The 16,371-nt window shown below is 49.1% G+C and overlaps 3 protein-coding genes across 7 annotated transcripts in view; 2 read left to right on the top strand and 1 right to left on the bottom strand.

The window, feature by feature from the left end:
* The first annotated feature begins 4,530 nt into the window (after positions 1-4,530).
* Positions 4,531-10,119, top strand: LMLN2 (leishmanolysin like peptidase 2). The gene is given in 17 exon segments (XM_043921119.1): positions 4,531-4,543; positions 5,582-5,618; positions 5,620-5,864; positions 5,949-6,041; positions 6,549-6,608; positions 6,611-6,688; positions 7,073-7,187; positions 7,376-7,456; positions 7,573-7,659; positions 7,661-7,712; positions 7,748-7,826; positions 7,829-7,927; positions 8,495-8,540; positions 8,618-8,717; positions 8,823-9,016; positions 9,503-9,727; positions 9,921-10,119. Coding segments are annotated over 17 exon segments (1,803 nt in total).
* Positions 10,120-11,938: 1,819 nt separating this feature from the next.
* C12H14orf119 (chromosome 12 C14orf119 homolog) lies at positions 11,939-15,050 on the bottom strand. The gene is made up of 2 exons (XM_043919572.1): positions 14,856-15,050; positions 11,939-13,164 (listed from the first exon to the last, which is right to left on the bottom strand). Exon 2 carries the CDS (start codon positions 13,161-13,163, stop codon positions 12,735-12,737), a length of 429 nt encoding a protein of 142 aa, XP_043775507.1. The 5' UTR covers position 13,164; positions 14,856-15,050; the 3' UTR covers positions 11,939-12,734.
* Positions 15,051-15,192: 142 nt separating this feature from the next.
* The window catches only part of ACIN1 (apoptotic chromatin condensation inducer 1), a 38,025-nt gene continuing 36,846 nt past the window's right edge, over positions 15,193-16,371 (top strand). For all 5 annotated transcript variants that reach the window (XM_043919569.1, XM_043919567.1, XM_043919565.1 and 2 more), the window contains exon 1: positions 15,193-15,504. In XM_043919569.1, coding sequence (XP_043775504.1) covers positions 15,193-15,504 — 312 coding nt within the window. The remainder of the gene's footprint in view (positions 15,505-16,371) is intronic.

Here is a 16,371-nt window from a genome sequence, read left to right as displayed (position 1 = left end):
GCCATGAGCTGTCCTGGTCCAGAAGAAGCAAGGAGAGCGGGTGAGGCTGACGGAATGGAAAAGTGGAAGAAGAGTAGGCCAGAACTGCACCACCCTCCCTCCAGGACAGTCTTCATCCCCTCTGAAGGAGCAGGCTCCCTGCACCCCTGAGCCCCTCCTCCCCCACCACCCCGCCACAGAGATGCCTGCGTCCAGAGGTGGCAGAAGGAAGGCACCCCCGGGAAGGGTGGTTAGTCTCACCCCTGCCTGGGGAAGGTACAAAGTCCTGGGGCAAGGGCATGTGAACTTTGAAAGCCAGCAAATCAAGATCCAAACAGCACACAGTTGTGTTCCCTTGGCTTTACAATCCACAGTTTGGCCCACTTTTCCTTCATGAGCAAAACTGGGACCAGTGTAAGAGTCCTGAGCTGACAGCCCAGATCTTCGGCCCCAGGGAAGGGGGAGAAGGGAGGATGTTGGACATACCACCAAGAGGGAGGAAGTTGTCCAAGGTGAGAGCCTGCCAAGGTCAGTCCGAGGTGGTGGCTGCTTGTGAAAGCTGCTCCCCCTGCTTGGTGCACACCTCCCCACCCCACCCCCCCATGGATTGCCACATGCCTGGGCCCCCAGGGCCCCCATCCCAGTGTTGCAAGATCCCGGTTGGGGTTGTGGGGGTGGAAAGGGGCCTCTTCACCTCCACCCCCTACCCTACCCTGCCCCAAGCCAGTGAGGGGACCTTGGGATGGAGGGGGCCATATGGGAGATGCTGAGGCGACAGTAGCCAGGGCCTGTGCACTCCTCTGGGACGGTCACTTCCCGTCACCACCAGCCGGCAGATCTTTCCTTTCAGGACTCAGCTGGGGCTGGTCCCCGATGGGAAGGATCCAACCTGGACAGGACTCCAGGCTGGCCTGTCTGCTGCCCCCATAAGCAGACCTGGCCTGGCCCCAGAAAAGCACCAGTGAGAAGTTCACTGAAGAGGCCCATCAGAAACTCCCTGAGGCTACCCCATGGGGAAACGATGGGTATTTTCAGAGGAAAATGGCTGCACCTGGCCATCAATTCTGACTTCAGAGAGCAGCAGAAGAGTTCTGGGACTTGGGAGGAGGAAGGCTTCCTACTAGGGAGAGACCCCCCTTGCTGTGGAGCTGGAACCTCTCCTCTTTCAGAAACCCAGATCTGAGTTAGGTAGAGGCAAGCTGTACATAGCATGGATCCCCCACACCCCACAAGCCAAGCTTCACCCCAAAGCCCCAAACTGTCCAAAACCCGATTGCTCCCCACACCTAGCACTGTCACCCCTGGCCAGACCATCCAGCCCTGCTGCAATCGGGACGGTTTGCAAAACGCCTGTAGCTCCCGCTTTGTCACCATCTGAGGTTAGGACTGCGCTCAGGAGATAAGCCCAGGCCCCACCCGCCGTCCCGAGTGAGACTGCTGGCCTGCTGCAATCGGGACGGTTTGCAAAACTCCTGCTGGCTCCAGCTCTGTCACCATCTGAGGTTAGGGCTGCGCCCCAAGATAAAAGTCTAGTCCCGCCCACCGGCTCTGCCTTCAAACCTTACAGGCAGCAGGGCCAAGAGACAGAGCTCCAGGGAAGCCTACTCAGGGTCTGGAAGCCTTAACCAGACCCAGCTTGAGGACCCCTTCTGCCTGTCCTCTCCCACCTCTTCTCCCCTTCATCCCCAGCCTCACCTTTGCACCCTGTCCGCATCAGCATCCTTTCCCCTCACTCTCCATCTACCTTCCCACCTCCCTTCTTTCTCATCACTCTCATTCATTCATTTGCTCAAACAATACTTACAACCCTGAAGGCATTTTGCTTGTTATAGGAGCTACAGGATAAGCAAGAAGGACAGTCCCTGCTCTTGTGGGGTTTACAGATTCACAAAGGGGACAGACAAACATACCCCCACCAATAAATAAATGGTTCTAAATTGCAGGCAGCGCTATGGGACAGAAATAAAGGGTGATTGTGACAGATACTTATAAGAGAATCTGATTTAAATGTGAGGGTCAGGAAGGGCTTTTGGAGGAAGTAACATTTAAGCAGATACCTCAAAGGTGAGTAGGAATCACTGTGGCAAAAACTGAGGGCTCCCAGCAGCGGCAGGAGCTCCCCAAGCAGGACCTTCCCACTCATTGACAGAGGCTGGGGTTGGAAACAGACTAGACTGAGGGAGAGGTGAGGTCAGAGAAGAACTGAGATCAGATCTCGCCCTGAGGGGATGCAGAGCATCATGGGGAGGAACCACCTTCCAAAGGAAGAAATTTCCTCTCTCCTAAGGTTAAAGAGGAGACCCAGACCAGCGGCAGACACAGACCCAAACAGGTCTGCAGTCTGCCGAGGTTGTTCCCCTCTCATGCTTCTGTTTTCACTATGAAAGAAGAGGTGATTGCAAGTGACTTAGTAGGAGGCTTCAAGGAAGAGGCTTGAAGGTGGAAAATCCCAGTTGCTGACAGTGGAAGCAGGAGCTGAGATCTCTGATCTTGGGAGTGGCCAGTTGAAATCAATGATGACAATTTTAGGTGACAACAGTCTGTCCTCTGGAGGGACTTCCTTCAAGGGTCCTTACCTACTTGGGAGCAAGTGTGGACAAGACAGGTGTTGGGTTCATCTGGTCATGGGGCTTACCCAGGGAGGCAGGATGGATGGGACAGACAGGGAAGGGAGGGATTTGTTTTGAACATGGAACCTAAGACAAATAAGAAGAGGTGAAGAGACAAGAAGGGCCATGGTTCTCCAGTGAGCTTTAGAACAGCGGCAGTAAGCCGGCTTGAGCAAACAAACCATAAGGAAAGGAGATCATATCAGAGAGTGGGATGTTTGATTCAGTTATTTCATAGGTACTGCAGTTTCTAGTGATAAGGCCTGGGTCTGACCCTGGGTGGGAGTGGGGGGGGCTTGCTAAGGTGGATGGAGAGGCATGTTAAGATGAGAGGGTGCAGGAACTGAGAGGTGACCGCACTGGATGGAGCACCCAGATGGATGACATTACCTAGGATGACTTCTGTGCTCAACCTCACTTTCTCTCCACTACCCATGACCTACATCCCACAACCTATCATTCACCTCCACCCTCCATCAATGTCCCCTTCCCATATAGTTTCCCACCTCCATGCCCTCTTTCTCATCTCCATCGTCATCCTCTCCCACTCCATCCTGTCTCAACACCTTCATCCTCTCCTTACCCCTTTCTTTCTCTGCACCCTTATCTTTCTCATCCTCTTCCTTCCAGCACTTTATTTCTCCTCCACACTGGGCACCTGAAAAGCTACAGCATGGTGGATTAAAGCCTGTGCCCAGGAGCCTAAATACATGGATTCAAATCCCATGGATACCACCTACCCATGTTGCCTCGGTTGTAAAAATGGGGTAATAATAACAGCTACCTCATAAGGTTGTCGAAAGGATTACCTGAGTCTAAAGTGCTTGGAACAATGTCTGGGCACAAAAGAAGTGTCGATCACAGGATTGTTGCCCTCCTCCTCTCCTTGCCTCATGGGAGGCAAGGCATGGGTTCTCCATGCCCCAAGGAGACATGGGTTCGATTCCTGGGTTGAAGATCTCCTGGAGAAGGAAGTGGCAACACACTCCAGTATTTTTGCCTGAAAAAATCCCATGGACAGAGGTGCCTGGCAGGCTATGTCCACAGGGTCACAAAGATTTGGACATGACTGAATAACCAAGCACGTACACACCCTCCATCTTCTCACCTCCATTATCCCTCCGTAACTACTTCATATTTCTTCTGAGATGCAGAGATGAATCAGCCTCAGCCCCTACCCACAGTCTGACAGGGAAACAAGCACAGAAAGAAATGTCAGGAGAATATAATAAGTACTACTTCAAAGATGCAAAGGAAATGCCCTTGGAGAATAGAGGATATGCAAACTAACACTGCCTGGGGAACTAAAGAAAAGTCTCAACAGGCAAATAAACCTCTCAGCTGGATCTTGAAAGATGAGGAAGGATTTGCCAGGCAAAGGCAGGAACAAAGTATTCCAGCCAAAGGAACATGACGTGTTTCCTGTGCTGCTTGTGTTAGAAGGTCTGAAGTTGTGCAAGCTTATGGGAAATTAGGATGAACCCCTTCCCTGGAGGGGGCACGCCCTATCCCAGTAAGGCCAGAAGGGGGCAGCAAAGCTTCAGGAGCTCTGGCAGCTGGAGCCCACAAAACCTCCAGAGCTGCAGAGATCTTGAACCTTTCCACAAGCCCTGACCCTGAGGATTTTCCCCAGACTGGGCCAGCCAGGCCAGGGGGGAATAAAACAAAATGAAAACAAGATTTCTGACACTTGGAGAAAAAAGACTAAGTGTGTCTCAGAAGAAGAACTGAAGTCCTCTAAATATGCCCTCTAACAACATGTTGAACATCTTTGAACATCTTCTATTAATGTTTTTTTTTTTTTAATTATTAATGTTTTTTCAGAGTTTACTTTTCCTCTGGGCAGGTCTATAAGCAGCTTCTATGAAGCCTCACAAAGCTAACACAACAGCTTCTCATAGGAGATGTTAGTCAACCTACATGTGTTTCAATGGCAAGCACCATGTTCTACACAGGTGGAGGAGATGCCTAAGTCTTGCAGCTTAGAGTTCACCCTGTACTGACTTGGGAGCTAGTGGAGTGCAGGAGCCTTGTTGGTCCATCTCCAATGAAACAGGCAGGCATCTATGAAGCAAAGAATGCCCCTCCCCCCACCCCATATACACCATTATAGTAATCCCAATTTTTTGTTTCTGAGAAGGTTTCAAGGTTGTCTACTCAGAATGACAGGAGCTTAGGCTGAGATGAAAGAGGGTTAGGAGAGAGTTAGGAAGTGGGCTCCTCTTTGGAAAGGTCAGTTGAGGCCTCAGGAATTAATACTGCCCCACTCCAGCTCTGCTTCTGGCACCCCAGGGGGGAAGCGTGGGGGCTACTGCTTGGCCCTTGTACTTCACATTGGATCTCTGAGCAGGAATTACAGATTTAGTCAACAAGACTCAAATCTTGAAAAAAATAACTCAAGCTTGGTGGAGGGGATTTCAAGAGAGATGATAAAGAGAAGAGAGCCAGATGTAAGTGAGGCAGGGAAGAAGGGAACAGAAGGCTAGATCCAGAGCGGGCTATGGAGAGACGTTTATAAGATGTGACAACTGCCACTGCTCCTCCTGTGGATGTACTCCTCCTGGGAGCTGCTCCTCCTGGAGATCTACTCCTCCTGGAGATCTACTCCTCCTGGGGATCCACTCCTCCTGGGGGCTGCTCCTCTTGGGGAGTTACTCCTCCTGGGGCCTGCTCCTCTTGGGGATGTACTCCTCCTGGGGGGCTGCTCCTGCTGGGGAGTTACTCCTCCTGGGGACTGCTCCTCCTGGGGATCTACTCCTCCTGGGGACTGCTCCTCCTGGGGATGTACTCCTCCTGGGAGCTGCTCCTCCTGGGGATCTACTCCTCCTGGGAGCTGCTCCTCTTGGGGATCTACTCCTCCTGGGGGCTGCTCCTTCTGGGGGCCTGCTCCTCCTAGGGGGCTTCTCCTGAGGAGCTACTCCTCCTGGGGGGCTACTCCTCCATGGGCTACTCCTCCTGGGGCCTGCTCCTCCTGGGAGTCTACTCCTCCTGAGGGGCTGCCTCAAGCAGGTGTCTACATGATGAGACACAGTAGTCTGAGCCTTCTCGGGCCTCCTTTCTCCCAACTTCCCCCAAACTTGTGTTCGTCCTCCCTCACCCTCCCTAGTCCCCAGGATCCTCAACCCCTCCAAACCCAAACCTGCCATATTGGAGATCCTGTATCAAAGGGAGCTTGGAATCCTGAAGAAGATGAGGTGAGAGGGGAATCCTGAGCCCTGGCAGCAGGGACAGAGGCTGAAGAGTGAGAAAGCTGAAGAGTGCAGGAAGACTGAAGAGGCAGAGAAGGCTATGGCAGGGAGACCACACAGGAAAGGAATGGGATGTCTAGGATGTGGAGATAAAACCGCCCCTCTTGTTAAGTCCCTCTAAAACAAGGACCCCTGCTTCTGAATCCAAACCCTGCACAATACTGCCATGCTGTCTGGGGAGACCTAGACAACCCAAACTACCACAGTTAAGTTCACGTGATTGAGAGCGTTTACAGTACTGCTTCAGGAACACCCAGAAATGTCTCCAGCTCACCTACAGCTGTTCATTCTTGTCAGGTGCAGCCACTTGAAACCAGGATATGAAGGAGAGATTTGTTTGGAGGTGAAGGTGAGAATGATTTATCAGATTTGGGGAACTGAAGACCTCTAGCCCATCTAGACCTCTCCACCACCACCAGCATCAGAATTACTTAATGCACTTCCTAACAGGGCAGATTCCTGAGCCCCCTTCCTCTGGCAACTTATTAAATCAGAGACTGGTGGGGAGTGGGGGGAAGACTCCCTATTCTAACCATCTGCCTAGACTATGTTCAGTTCATCAGACTAGAGACAACTACTCCACCTCTAGCTCCTATCCTGGTACCCAGTTTCCTGTCATCCTCTCTCCCAGCCCAACCGCTAAGCTAGCTGAGACATTTCACTCCCTATCATACCCCTGATGCCCATCTCCATGGTTATGCCTTGTGGTCAGGGCAGAAACCCCACTACTGGTCTATCCAGAAAGGGGGGCCAGGGATCCAAAACACTGATTTCTCCTGTATGTGTGGGTTGTCCACACTTCCAAGTGCCACCAAGAGGGGAGGATCAAATCAAATCCCTTTTCTTGGCTCTGCATCTCAATCTTAGATGTCATGGGAAAGAAAGGGAGCATACAAGCCATTTTCATGAAATTGTGCTTATTTGGAGGAATTCCCTGGTGGTTCAGTGGTTAGACCTCTGTGCTTTCACTGCTGAGGGCCTGGGTTCAATCCCTGGTGGGAGAACTAAAATCCCACAAGTTGCATGGTACAGCCAAAAAAAAAAAAAAAAAAAATCATGCTTATCTGGGGCACCTTGGGGGCATGCTGATGAAGTTTGGATGGGCACTGAAAGCCCCCCACACCGTCCCTTAGCACCATCTGCCAAGTTTCCTAGGCCCCCATTTTCAGGGAGACCTTTGCATTACCCTAGTCCCCTCCTTTCTGCCCCCACCTGACCTGGCCCACGGATATTCAGCTATCGTAGCCCCCACTGCCTGCTGCCAGCTGGACTAAGAAGACAGGCCGCTTGCTGATACCACTGTCTACTGCACCCAGCACTTCCCAGCCTCAGCCACAGTGTCATGGTCATGGTGACTGCTGCATGATGAATGGGAAGAAGCAGACAGGCTGAGGGAGGGGGCTCAGGTCACTCAGCTTCCCATGAAGTGGAAGGACCCCCTCAGGGTGGAACAGAAGGTGCCTCACGCTCTAAGAAGAGCCAACTGGGCAGAGGGGTGAGAGTGTGGGTCCATCCTGCTGCGGTCCCTTCACTTTGCAGTCATGTGTCCTCGGCCACATTCCATGAACTGCTCCATGCCCTGGGTTTCTCTGGATGGCTCTTTCAGACATGGAGGGAGGGATTATCTGAATGAGGGCAAGGTCCCCCCACACGTCAGCCAGAGGGAATCACTGATATCTCACTGACCCCTTCCTTCCAACTCTCCCTCACCCTTCTGAAGTTTCCCTCTCATGTACCATCTCTCCTTTCAGTCTTAGAGAGAACTATTCTACAAAGCAAGTGACAAGGCGAGATGAGTGGGGATAGCTGCTTTCCACCACAGCCTGGCCAAGCACTTGGAACTGGAGGAGGCTCACTGGGTGCTTCCTTGGAAGAAGTGGTGAGAATGAGAACAGCTTAGGGTCATGGAAGGAAGAGGGAGCAGTCAAGTGCTACCTCCTCCCGTGGGGCCCTTTGTCTTCACACTGGGAGGTCTGACTACTCCAGGACTGTAAATGACTGCTACCTATGGCAGTGCCCAATGTCCTAGGCTTGACCCAATCACTTGCTGCCTTCAAAGACTCAGGCTGAGGCCTCCCTGGTGGTCCAGTGGTTAAGAACCCACCTTCCAATGCAAGGGACACTGGTTCGAACCCTAGGCCAGGAAGCTCCCACATGGCACAGAGCAACTAAGCCAGTGCACCACAACTACTGAACCAAAACTCTATAGACCGCAAGCCACAGCTACTGAAGCCAGTGCGCCTAGAGCCTGTGCTCCGAAAGAAGGGAAACCACCACTATGAGAAGCCTGAGCATAACACCTAGAGAGTAGCTCCCGCTTGTCGCAACTAGCGAAAGCTGTGTAGCAATGAAGACCTACTACAGCCAAAATGTTAAATCAGTAAATCTTTGGGAAAAAAAAGACTGGGGCTGGGACCAGGTCAACCACAGCACTGCAGAGGTGCTGTTGTGGGGCTGGGTGAGAAATAAGGCCTTGAGAATTGCAGAGGGCTCTTATGACTCAAGTCAGCTTGTGGAGAGGTTGCAGGGGGTTATCTGCTGCTAAAGTGGAATAGAAACTGTAAGCATGGCTGTCCTTGAGGGACTGGGGGGATTCATTTGTTCTGAGGCCTCTTTGTCTTCCTATCTCTCAGGGCCTGGCCTGGAATTTGGCCCTGTGACCGACCACCTGTGGGAATGGCGCCCCAGGCTTTTTCTGTACTGGCCGATGTGCAGGTGCACGGGGCTGAGGGGCTGCACAATTGTCCGTCATCCTCGTGTCATTCTATCATTCCCCACACACAGCGGACTGGGCTGCCACTACCTGCGCCTGGATAAATGAAGCTGCTCCCCAGACCCCACTCTGGAAGACCCCTGCAGGTTCAAGCCCTTGATCGGTGGGGTGGGTGGACTAGAGAAAGGGGAATGAAACAGAATGGGCCCAGAGAGAAGTCGCTTTCTGAGGCATCTGGACAAACGCGGTTCTACCCTCTGCCCTGCCCTTCAGAATGAATGCTGAAAGAAGGGAAATGGATTCCCACCTGGGGCAGAGAATCCCCATGGGGAGATCTACCATCCTTAGAGCCCCCGCTTCCTTGCCAACCTCACTTCACAGCTGCTCCCTGGGGACGAGACCAGACATCCCTCTCGGATGCCACATGTCAAGGAAGCAGAGCTCACTGGCTGCTGCTGTTTACATCAATGCTTAGAAAGGGCAGTGTACAAAGTGCTGGCGGAGGGATCTTCCTGGGCCCCATGCCTTCCAGGAAAGGCTATTCAGATGAGTATCAGAAGTGGACTAGCTGCAGCACACTGGCAAAAATGTCCGGAAGTGCTCTTATGGCAGTACCACGCAACGTGTTTTTATGTACATTTTTAAAAAATTATCATTGGAGTATAGTTGTTTTACAATACTACTTTAGTTTCAGGTGTACATAGAGCAACATTGAAAACATCGTGTTTCAATATTTTTATAGATTATACTCCATTTAAAGTTACTATACAATTTTGGCTCTATACATTGTGCTGTACAATATATCACTGTAGCTTATGTATTGATGTTTATTCATTTTTTACTAAGTACCCTACTGAGTCCATGACTCTGATTTAGAATGAACATTTTCCTTAGGAGGGCTTGAGTAGGTAACTTGAGGCTATAACTATGCCCTGCTACATATTTCCTTGCAGATACCTGGCTACTATGATCTTCTGTTCCTCGTGTTGGTTGTGTTAGACTAATGAAGTTACCAACGCTATTACTTACAAACCTGTAAGTCTTTCAATCCAAGACCTGTTATTCCAGCTGTCTTTAGGATTAGTTGGGCCCCCAGGAGACTCCCTGGGGAAGGAAGAGTGAGAAACACTGACAGAAGCAGTACTACAGGCTCTAGTGAGCAGAGAAGGCACTGGCAGGTAAAGAGATGCTTCCGGCTAAGGATTTATACAGGGGGCTAAGGAGAATGCTGAAGTCCTTTACTTCATAATCCTCTTCTGAAGACCTTCCTGTTCATCACACACCTGGCCTGCACCTGTTTCATGAGATATACTCTTTCAGGGACTATACTTCCATTAAGAGATCCAAGTGTCCAGAAAAAAGAAAAAAAAGAGAGATCAGTCCTTTTATGTGCTATATTCACAGCCCCTTAATTACCACTAGTCTGGTGTTCACTGCACATATGTGGAAATCTCCTGGCTGCCAAGGGTCTTCAGTTGGTATGCTGACTAGGGCTCTGACCTTTACCCTCCAGAAGAAACCTCTAGAAGTATCATTATGGAGGAGCCACCCTTACCATAAAATACAGTAACAGCAATTAAGGTAACATTCCAAGGAGTCTTCTTTCAAATTCCTGAAATCTAGGTATTTGAAATTGTATTGATTAAACACTCATTTATACATATACTGTCCTATGTACTGCTGAGCTGTCACTTCAGTCATGCCCGACTCTGCAATCCTATGAACTGTAGCCTGCCAGGCTCCTCTATCCATGGGTTCTCCAGGCAAGAATACAGGAGTCGGTTGCCATGCCCTCCTCCAGGGGAACATCCCAGCCCAGGAATCAAACCCACATCTCCTGCATTTTCAGGCAGATTCTTTCCTGTTGAGCCACCAGTGATTATTCAAAATTGTATTTCTGAAAACAAGGAACCCTAACTAACATGGGGCCTATTACTATGGGACACCTCTCCCCTTAACAATAATGGAGTTTACCCATCTCTAGGGCATAGGGCTCCTAGTCCCCTTCTTTTCTTCTTAATCGAATTTTTTTGTTTTGCCTGTGCTGGCTCGCTTTGGGGATCTTAGTTCCCTGACCAGGGATCAAATGTGGGTTCCCTGCAGTGGAAACAGAGTCCTAACAACTGGAGCACCAGGTCATCTTCACCACCTTAAGCATGCCCAATGCACCTTGCCTAAACACCATTGTCTAGCTCTTCCCCTAAGTCATTTCCCTTGCTGCCAAGTTCACCTTCCAACAATTCAAGTTCCTGGCAGTCTTGGATCTTGGTCTCATTCATTTCAGGTTGTGTATACCCTCTTATTGATTTCCTGTTCAGCTCACCATTTAGGAGGAAATCTAGATATTAAAATAAAGGTAGGAAAAAAGAAAATAGCTGAGTGAGAGAGGGTCTGAGGGAGTTCTGAGTGAGGGAAGGTCTGAAAGAGTGTCAAGGGAGCAAAAGAAAAGAAACATAAATAGGAGTAACTTCAAAAAAATAGAAATAAAGATAAAACAAAGGTAAGACCCTTCACCACCTAGGCATTATTCCAGGCCACATTATTACCTCTACGTTCCTAGGTTTTTGGTTACTTTGGACCATAATTCTTTCATGACCCATCAAGGTCTCTCCGTGGGATTCTGTCCAATGTTGTTTTTCCTGTGGATGCACTGGGAACCATGGCCTATCAGAAAGCAACTACTCTTCAGGTGCGACCTCCTGCCTTTTTTTTTTTTTTTTAATTAATTTATTTATTTTTTCAGTGGGTTTTGTCATACATTGATATGAATCAGCCATAGATTTACACTTATTCCCCATCCCGATCCCCCTTCCCATCTCCCTCTCCACCCGATTCCTCTGGGTCTTCCCAGTGCACCAGGCTCGAGCACTTGTCTCATGCATCCCACCTGGGCTGGTGACCTGTTTCACCATAGATAATATACATGCTGTTCTTTCACAACAACCCACCCTCACCTTCTCCCACAGAGTTCAAAAGTCTGTTCTGTACTTCTGTGTCTCTTTTTCTGTTTTGCATATAGGGTTGTCGTTACCATCTTTCTAAATTCCATATATATGTGTTAGTATGCTGTAATGTTCTTTATCTTTCTGGCTTACTTCACTCTGTATAATGGGCTCCAGTTTCCTCCATCTCATTAGAACTGGTTCAAATGAATTCTTTTTAACGGCTGAGTAATATTCCATGGTGTATATGTACCACAGCTTCTTTATCCATTCATCTGCTGATGGGCATCTAGGTTGCTTCCATGTCCTGGCTCCTCCTGCCCTTTTATCATTCACCAGAGCTCCAGTGCACAACAGGGGGCCCAGAGGAGGGATCAGAAGGTGTGATGTTACCTGGAGCATGACAAGGGTTACGGCAGAGATGATTTCTTAAGAGACACTGGATGGAAAGTTGATCTAATGTCTATACTTAAGTTCTACTTTTCTCAGAATGCCTCTTTCTCTGTATATGTATATCAACATTACACTAGCCTTGCAATGAAAAAAAAAAAAAAAAAGTAGAGACTTATGGTTCTGAAAATTTGTTCTTTATTTTGATATAAAAATATAAATCTTTAGCCTATAAAGAATGTTACTTGTTTTCGTATTGTTGTAAAGCAAACTTATAGGAACATCTGCTATCAGTTCAAAAGATGCCACACTTTAGAAAAAAAGTCACTGCTACTTGGATTCAACAAACATCAGGGTAGAGGAACAAATATCTCTGTCTCCTGATTTTTCCATAATTTTACTAAATCATCACTAGGGAAGCTAGTAGTGGGGATGTTACAAAATTATGCCAGAATTTGGTAATGACGGTGAAACCGGCCATTCAAGTCCAGCTAGGTCATGACCTTGTACAAATGCTCTACTTGATACACTACAGGCCAGGCTGGTGATAGATTTGAGTTATAACGTATAAATTCCTTTCAGTTACAGTTGCAAAGGAAGTCTTTACATTCTTGAAGTAAGCTAGGAAGCCGGCTGCTGATCTGGATTTGCTCAGATGGAAGACACTTACAGCAGGAGTCCAGTTGACAGGCTGTTGAAATCACCAGGCCTGTGCTTGTCAGGTAGTTTCAGGCAGCTGATCGGGACACCATCTCCAGATCTGAGTGATACATTTGATGTCCTCATGGTAAAGTTGTGGCCATGGCTCCATTAGCTCTGGCTATTGTCTTTTTTTTTCCTTTGATTTTTAATATCATTCTTTACCAGCTGTAGCAGCCACTGCTTGGTAAAACTTTGCCACAAAGTCTGGCTCACTGACCTCCAGCTGCCTGACAAATTCATTGCGTTCCTGCTCAGCCCAACCTCGAAACCACTGATCCCAAAGACGTAGCTGGCACTCAAAGATACAAGGTGGTCGGTTTGCCCCAGACACACTAAGCTGCTCCAGGCTTTCCAGCAATGGCTGTAATTTTTCCGGTACTGCCTTAGCTACCAGGTCCCGAAGGAAACGTTCACGCTGAGGACCTGACCAGCTGGCAAACCAGTGAAGAATACACTTCATCTCCTGGGAAGTGATGTAAGACATTGGGGGAGGAGAAGAGTTAGAAATATTGTCTGGTACTGGGGGTAAGGGAGAAGGGAAGGATAGCGGCATTGAAGTGGAAGATGATTCCAGTGGCATCCTGAAACATAAAAGCACTGTTATGTACTCTCTGGATAGAAAAATGAAAATAAAGCTTCCCAACAACATGGAATCTTACAGCACTCAACCAGCATCTATTACTTTTCACCAATTTGGTTCACAGAAAAACAACAGGGTCCTTTATTTATTATCCAACTATCTTACAGAAAGCACCCAAGAATAACTTCATTTCATATCTGCCAACTTTCGTTTTTTTGTTTCCATGGATTTACATGTATTCCCCATCCCGATCCTCCCCCCCACCTCCCTCTCTACCCGATCCCTCTGGGTCTTCCCAGTGCACCAGGCCCGAGCACTTGTCTCATGCATCCAACCTGGGCTGGTGATCTGTTTCACCCTAGATAATATACATGTTTTGATGCTGTTCTCTCGAAACATCCCACCCTCGCCTTCTCCCAGAGAGTCCAAAAGTCTGTTCTGTACATCTGTGTCTCTTTTTCTGTTTTCTGTTTATAGGGTTATTGTTACCATCTTTCTAAATTCCATATATATGTGTTAAGTTTATAACTTTCCTCTTTTTTAAACCCATTACCCTCCCCAACCACTGCCTCCCTCCATCATTCCTACAAACAATCTAAAAATAACCAAAGTATCCCTTGTTCATTCTTTCCCACCTAATTCTATGTTCCAGGTTGAATAAAGGAAAAAAACCAATGATTAATACTGGTCTAATACATCTTCCCTAAAATGAAAAAAAGGTACACATTTTTTAATTTACCAAGCAGCTGGTCAAGACCCAGATGCTAATCATTCCTGAGCTATCAACAGTACAATAAAAAAAAAAAAAGAAAAAATCTTATACAGTGAAAGAGCCTTCTCTGCAATGTGCATGTAGCCTCTGAAATAAGAACTTTGTAAATGTATTATTTTCTTATATTTCCTGTAAAGCGTCAGGAAAAACTGAAGAGCAGAGTTAGTGAGGGTGCCTTGTCCAAAATGAGGTAACAGAGTAAGAAAAACAGAAGCAGCAGCCAATTGTATTTTTCAGGACTGAGAAAACGGTCTAGTTGGTCTGCTGGCTTAGGGATCTAAGAAGTGTTATACTGCTGTGACAATTCATGTACGAACACTTTCCTTCGTGTTTAATGGAATACCTATTGATGACCGGCCTTAGCATCACTAATGCAACTGGGAGGTCAACCAGCCTTTCTCAAATCCCACAGTTTGAGTCTCAATGAAAACAAACTACTTGTTTACGACACATTTTACTGTTTGTGTTTCTGCTGCTCTAAGCTGGAGCGTTTCTACTGACAAAGGAACTCAGAAGAAATTAAGACCAGTTCACTATCAAAAGAGATCAAGGAGGTTACTTTTTCAGTGGCCCTACAAAAAGCAATTCCTCCTAAAGGAATTTTATTCTCTTATTCAGAGAAAGGGAGAACTTTTCCCGAGTCTTGCGACATAGCTTCCATGGCAAGTTCAAGTTTAACGATCAAGAATTAGTTCATAGGCTCGGTCTAGAGACACGATGCTGCCACCTTCCACTTTGGAGGCCACGGAACCTGGCACTCTAAGGTCTCAAAGAGCAACGTAGCCCTAGATGGGAGTGGCGGAGATTCGGAAGGCGGTAGCTGTATCCGCAGGAGAGTTGGAGGCTTGCCACACTAAGGGTAGCACTGAAACACTGAGTCTGACCCGGCCCAAGGAGGGAGGTACTTCTACCCCGCTTACCTCCCCTTTTCTCTCACAGGGCACCCGGAGACCGTCACAACAGGGTTTAGACTCCAACTATCGCCGCCGCTTCCATGTTTCCTGAAAACCCTAAGTTGGGCCAACCCGGCAGCCCACGCACTTCCGGTCCCGGACCCGCCCCAAACACCCAAGCTCCTCAGCGCCTCAGCCTTAGGTCCGGAGATAGCCGAATAATTCCGATTATGGTTAGGCCAGAGTCGACAGCTTCCGAACGGATTCGATTCAAAACCTCGGTAAGACGAAGAGAACCGAGCTCTGAAATCAGGATGCGGGAGGGGGGAGCGGCTGGGAGGATGGAAAGAACCAATTGGTGCCGATGTGCAGACGGAAACACCCGAGCACTTCCGGAGGAACCCGGGGAGTTCTGAGTGGTAATCGAGGGGTTGACTATGGCAGTGGGCGGGGCCAACTGGGTACGTTCGAAGGGCGTTGGCGGAAATTACCGAAGATGCCCGAAGCCGTCGGGACGGACCCGAGTACCTCACGCAAGATGGCGGAGCTGGAGGAGGTGACTCTGGACGGGAAGCCTCTTCAGGCGCTGCGGGTGACCGACCTGAAGGCCGCACTGGAGCAGCGAGGCCTAGCCAAGAGCGGGCAGAAGAGTGCCCTGGTCAAGCGGCTCAAAGGGGTGAGGAGACGGCGTTGCCGGGGTGTCGGAGGGAAGCGGACCCGGTAGAGCCGAGTCTCTGCCGCGGCGCAGGCGCAGTGTTCGGGCTCGGCGCGAGCGAGCTCAGGCCGCCAGCGCGAGCCTCCGGATCCGCGCGCACGGTGGTTGGCGAGGCTCGCGCTGAAGTAGAAATAGCGCCGGTTCCCGCCTTAACGGTAGCGGCGCGAGCCCAAAATGGGAGGGTGCGCGCTACTCTCCTGGAGTGTCTTAAGCTCCTTCCTTCTTCCCCCACCCCCTCCTTGTTTGTGTCTGTGGTTTCGGCGCATGCGCTGCAGAAGGAGTTAAATCCCACTACAACCACCGGCGTTGCTGGCCTAAGGGGGGCGAGTTGGGCTGGGTCGGAGTTAGGGGTATAGTTGGCCGGAGGGGTTGATGGGGTTGTTATCGGTATCCGAATGAATAGAATTGGCGTAGGGCAAAAATGTCTGCTTGATTAGGTTAGGAGGTGAGATGAAGAGAAATCTTGATTTGAAGGGACTTGGTTAGGCAGAGGTGTATATTTTATAGGGCATCATCCAGAAGCAATTTGGGTGGATAAGAGTTTGGTGAATATTGATAAGAGAGGTGAGGTGGGCTGGTATGTATTGGGGGGTTTGAATCTGCTTGAGTAGATTAGGGTGGGATTGCCAAGAGGCAGACGGATGAATTGGTGTGTTTATTTGGTTTAAACGGAGGGACGGTGAGGATCTCTTGGTTTTAATTTGGGTTAATTAGGATACGTGACCAGTAGTACGGTTTGGGGCTGGGTTGGCTCAAGGGTTAAGTTGGCAGATCGTTGCTTACACTGAAGCTGACAGTTTCGTGTGTGTGTGTGGATTGGATCAGAAC

Source organism: Cervus elaphus, chromosome 12, assembly GCF_910594005.1.
Source record: "Cervus elaphus chromosome 12, mCerEla1.1, whole genome shotgun sequence".
Taxonomy (NCBI): Eukaryota; Metazoa; Chordata; class Mammalia; order Artiodactyla; family Cervidae; genus Cervus; species Cervus elaphus.
The sequence above is the reverse complement of the archived record's forward strand: the minus strand, read 5'-3'. Positions and strand labels throughout refer to the sequence as shown.

What these genes read in the sequence shown, in the direction of transcription:
- C12H14orf119 (XM_043919572.1), bottom strand. Translation starts at nt 13,163, where the DNA reads ATGCCACTGGAATCATCTTCCACTTCAATGCCGCTATCCTTCCCTTCT.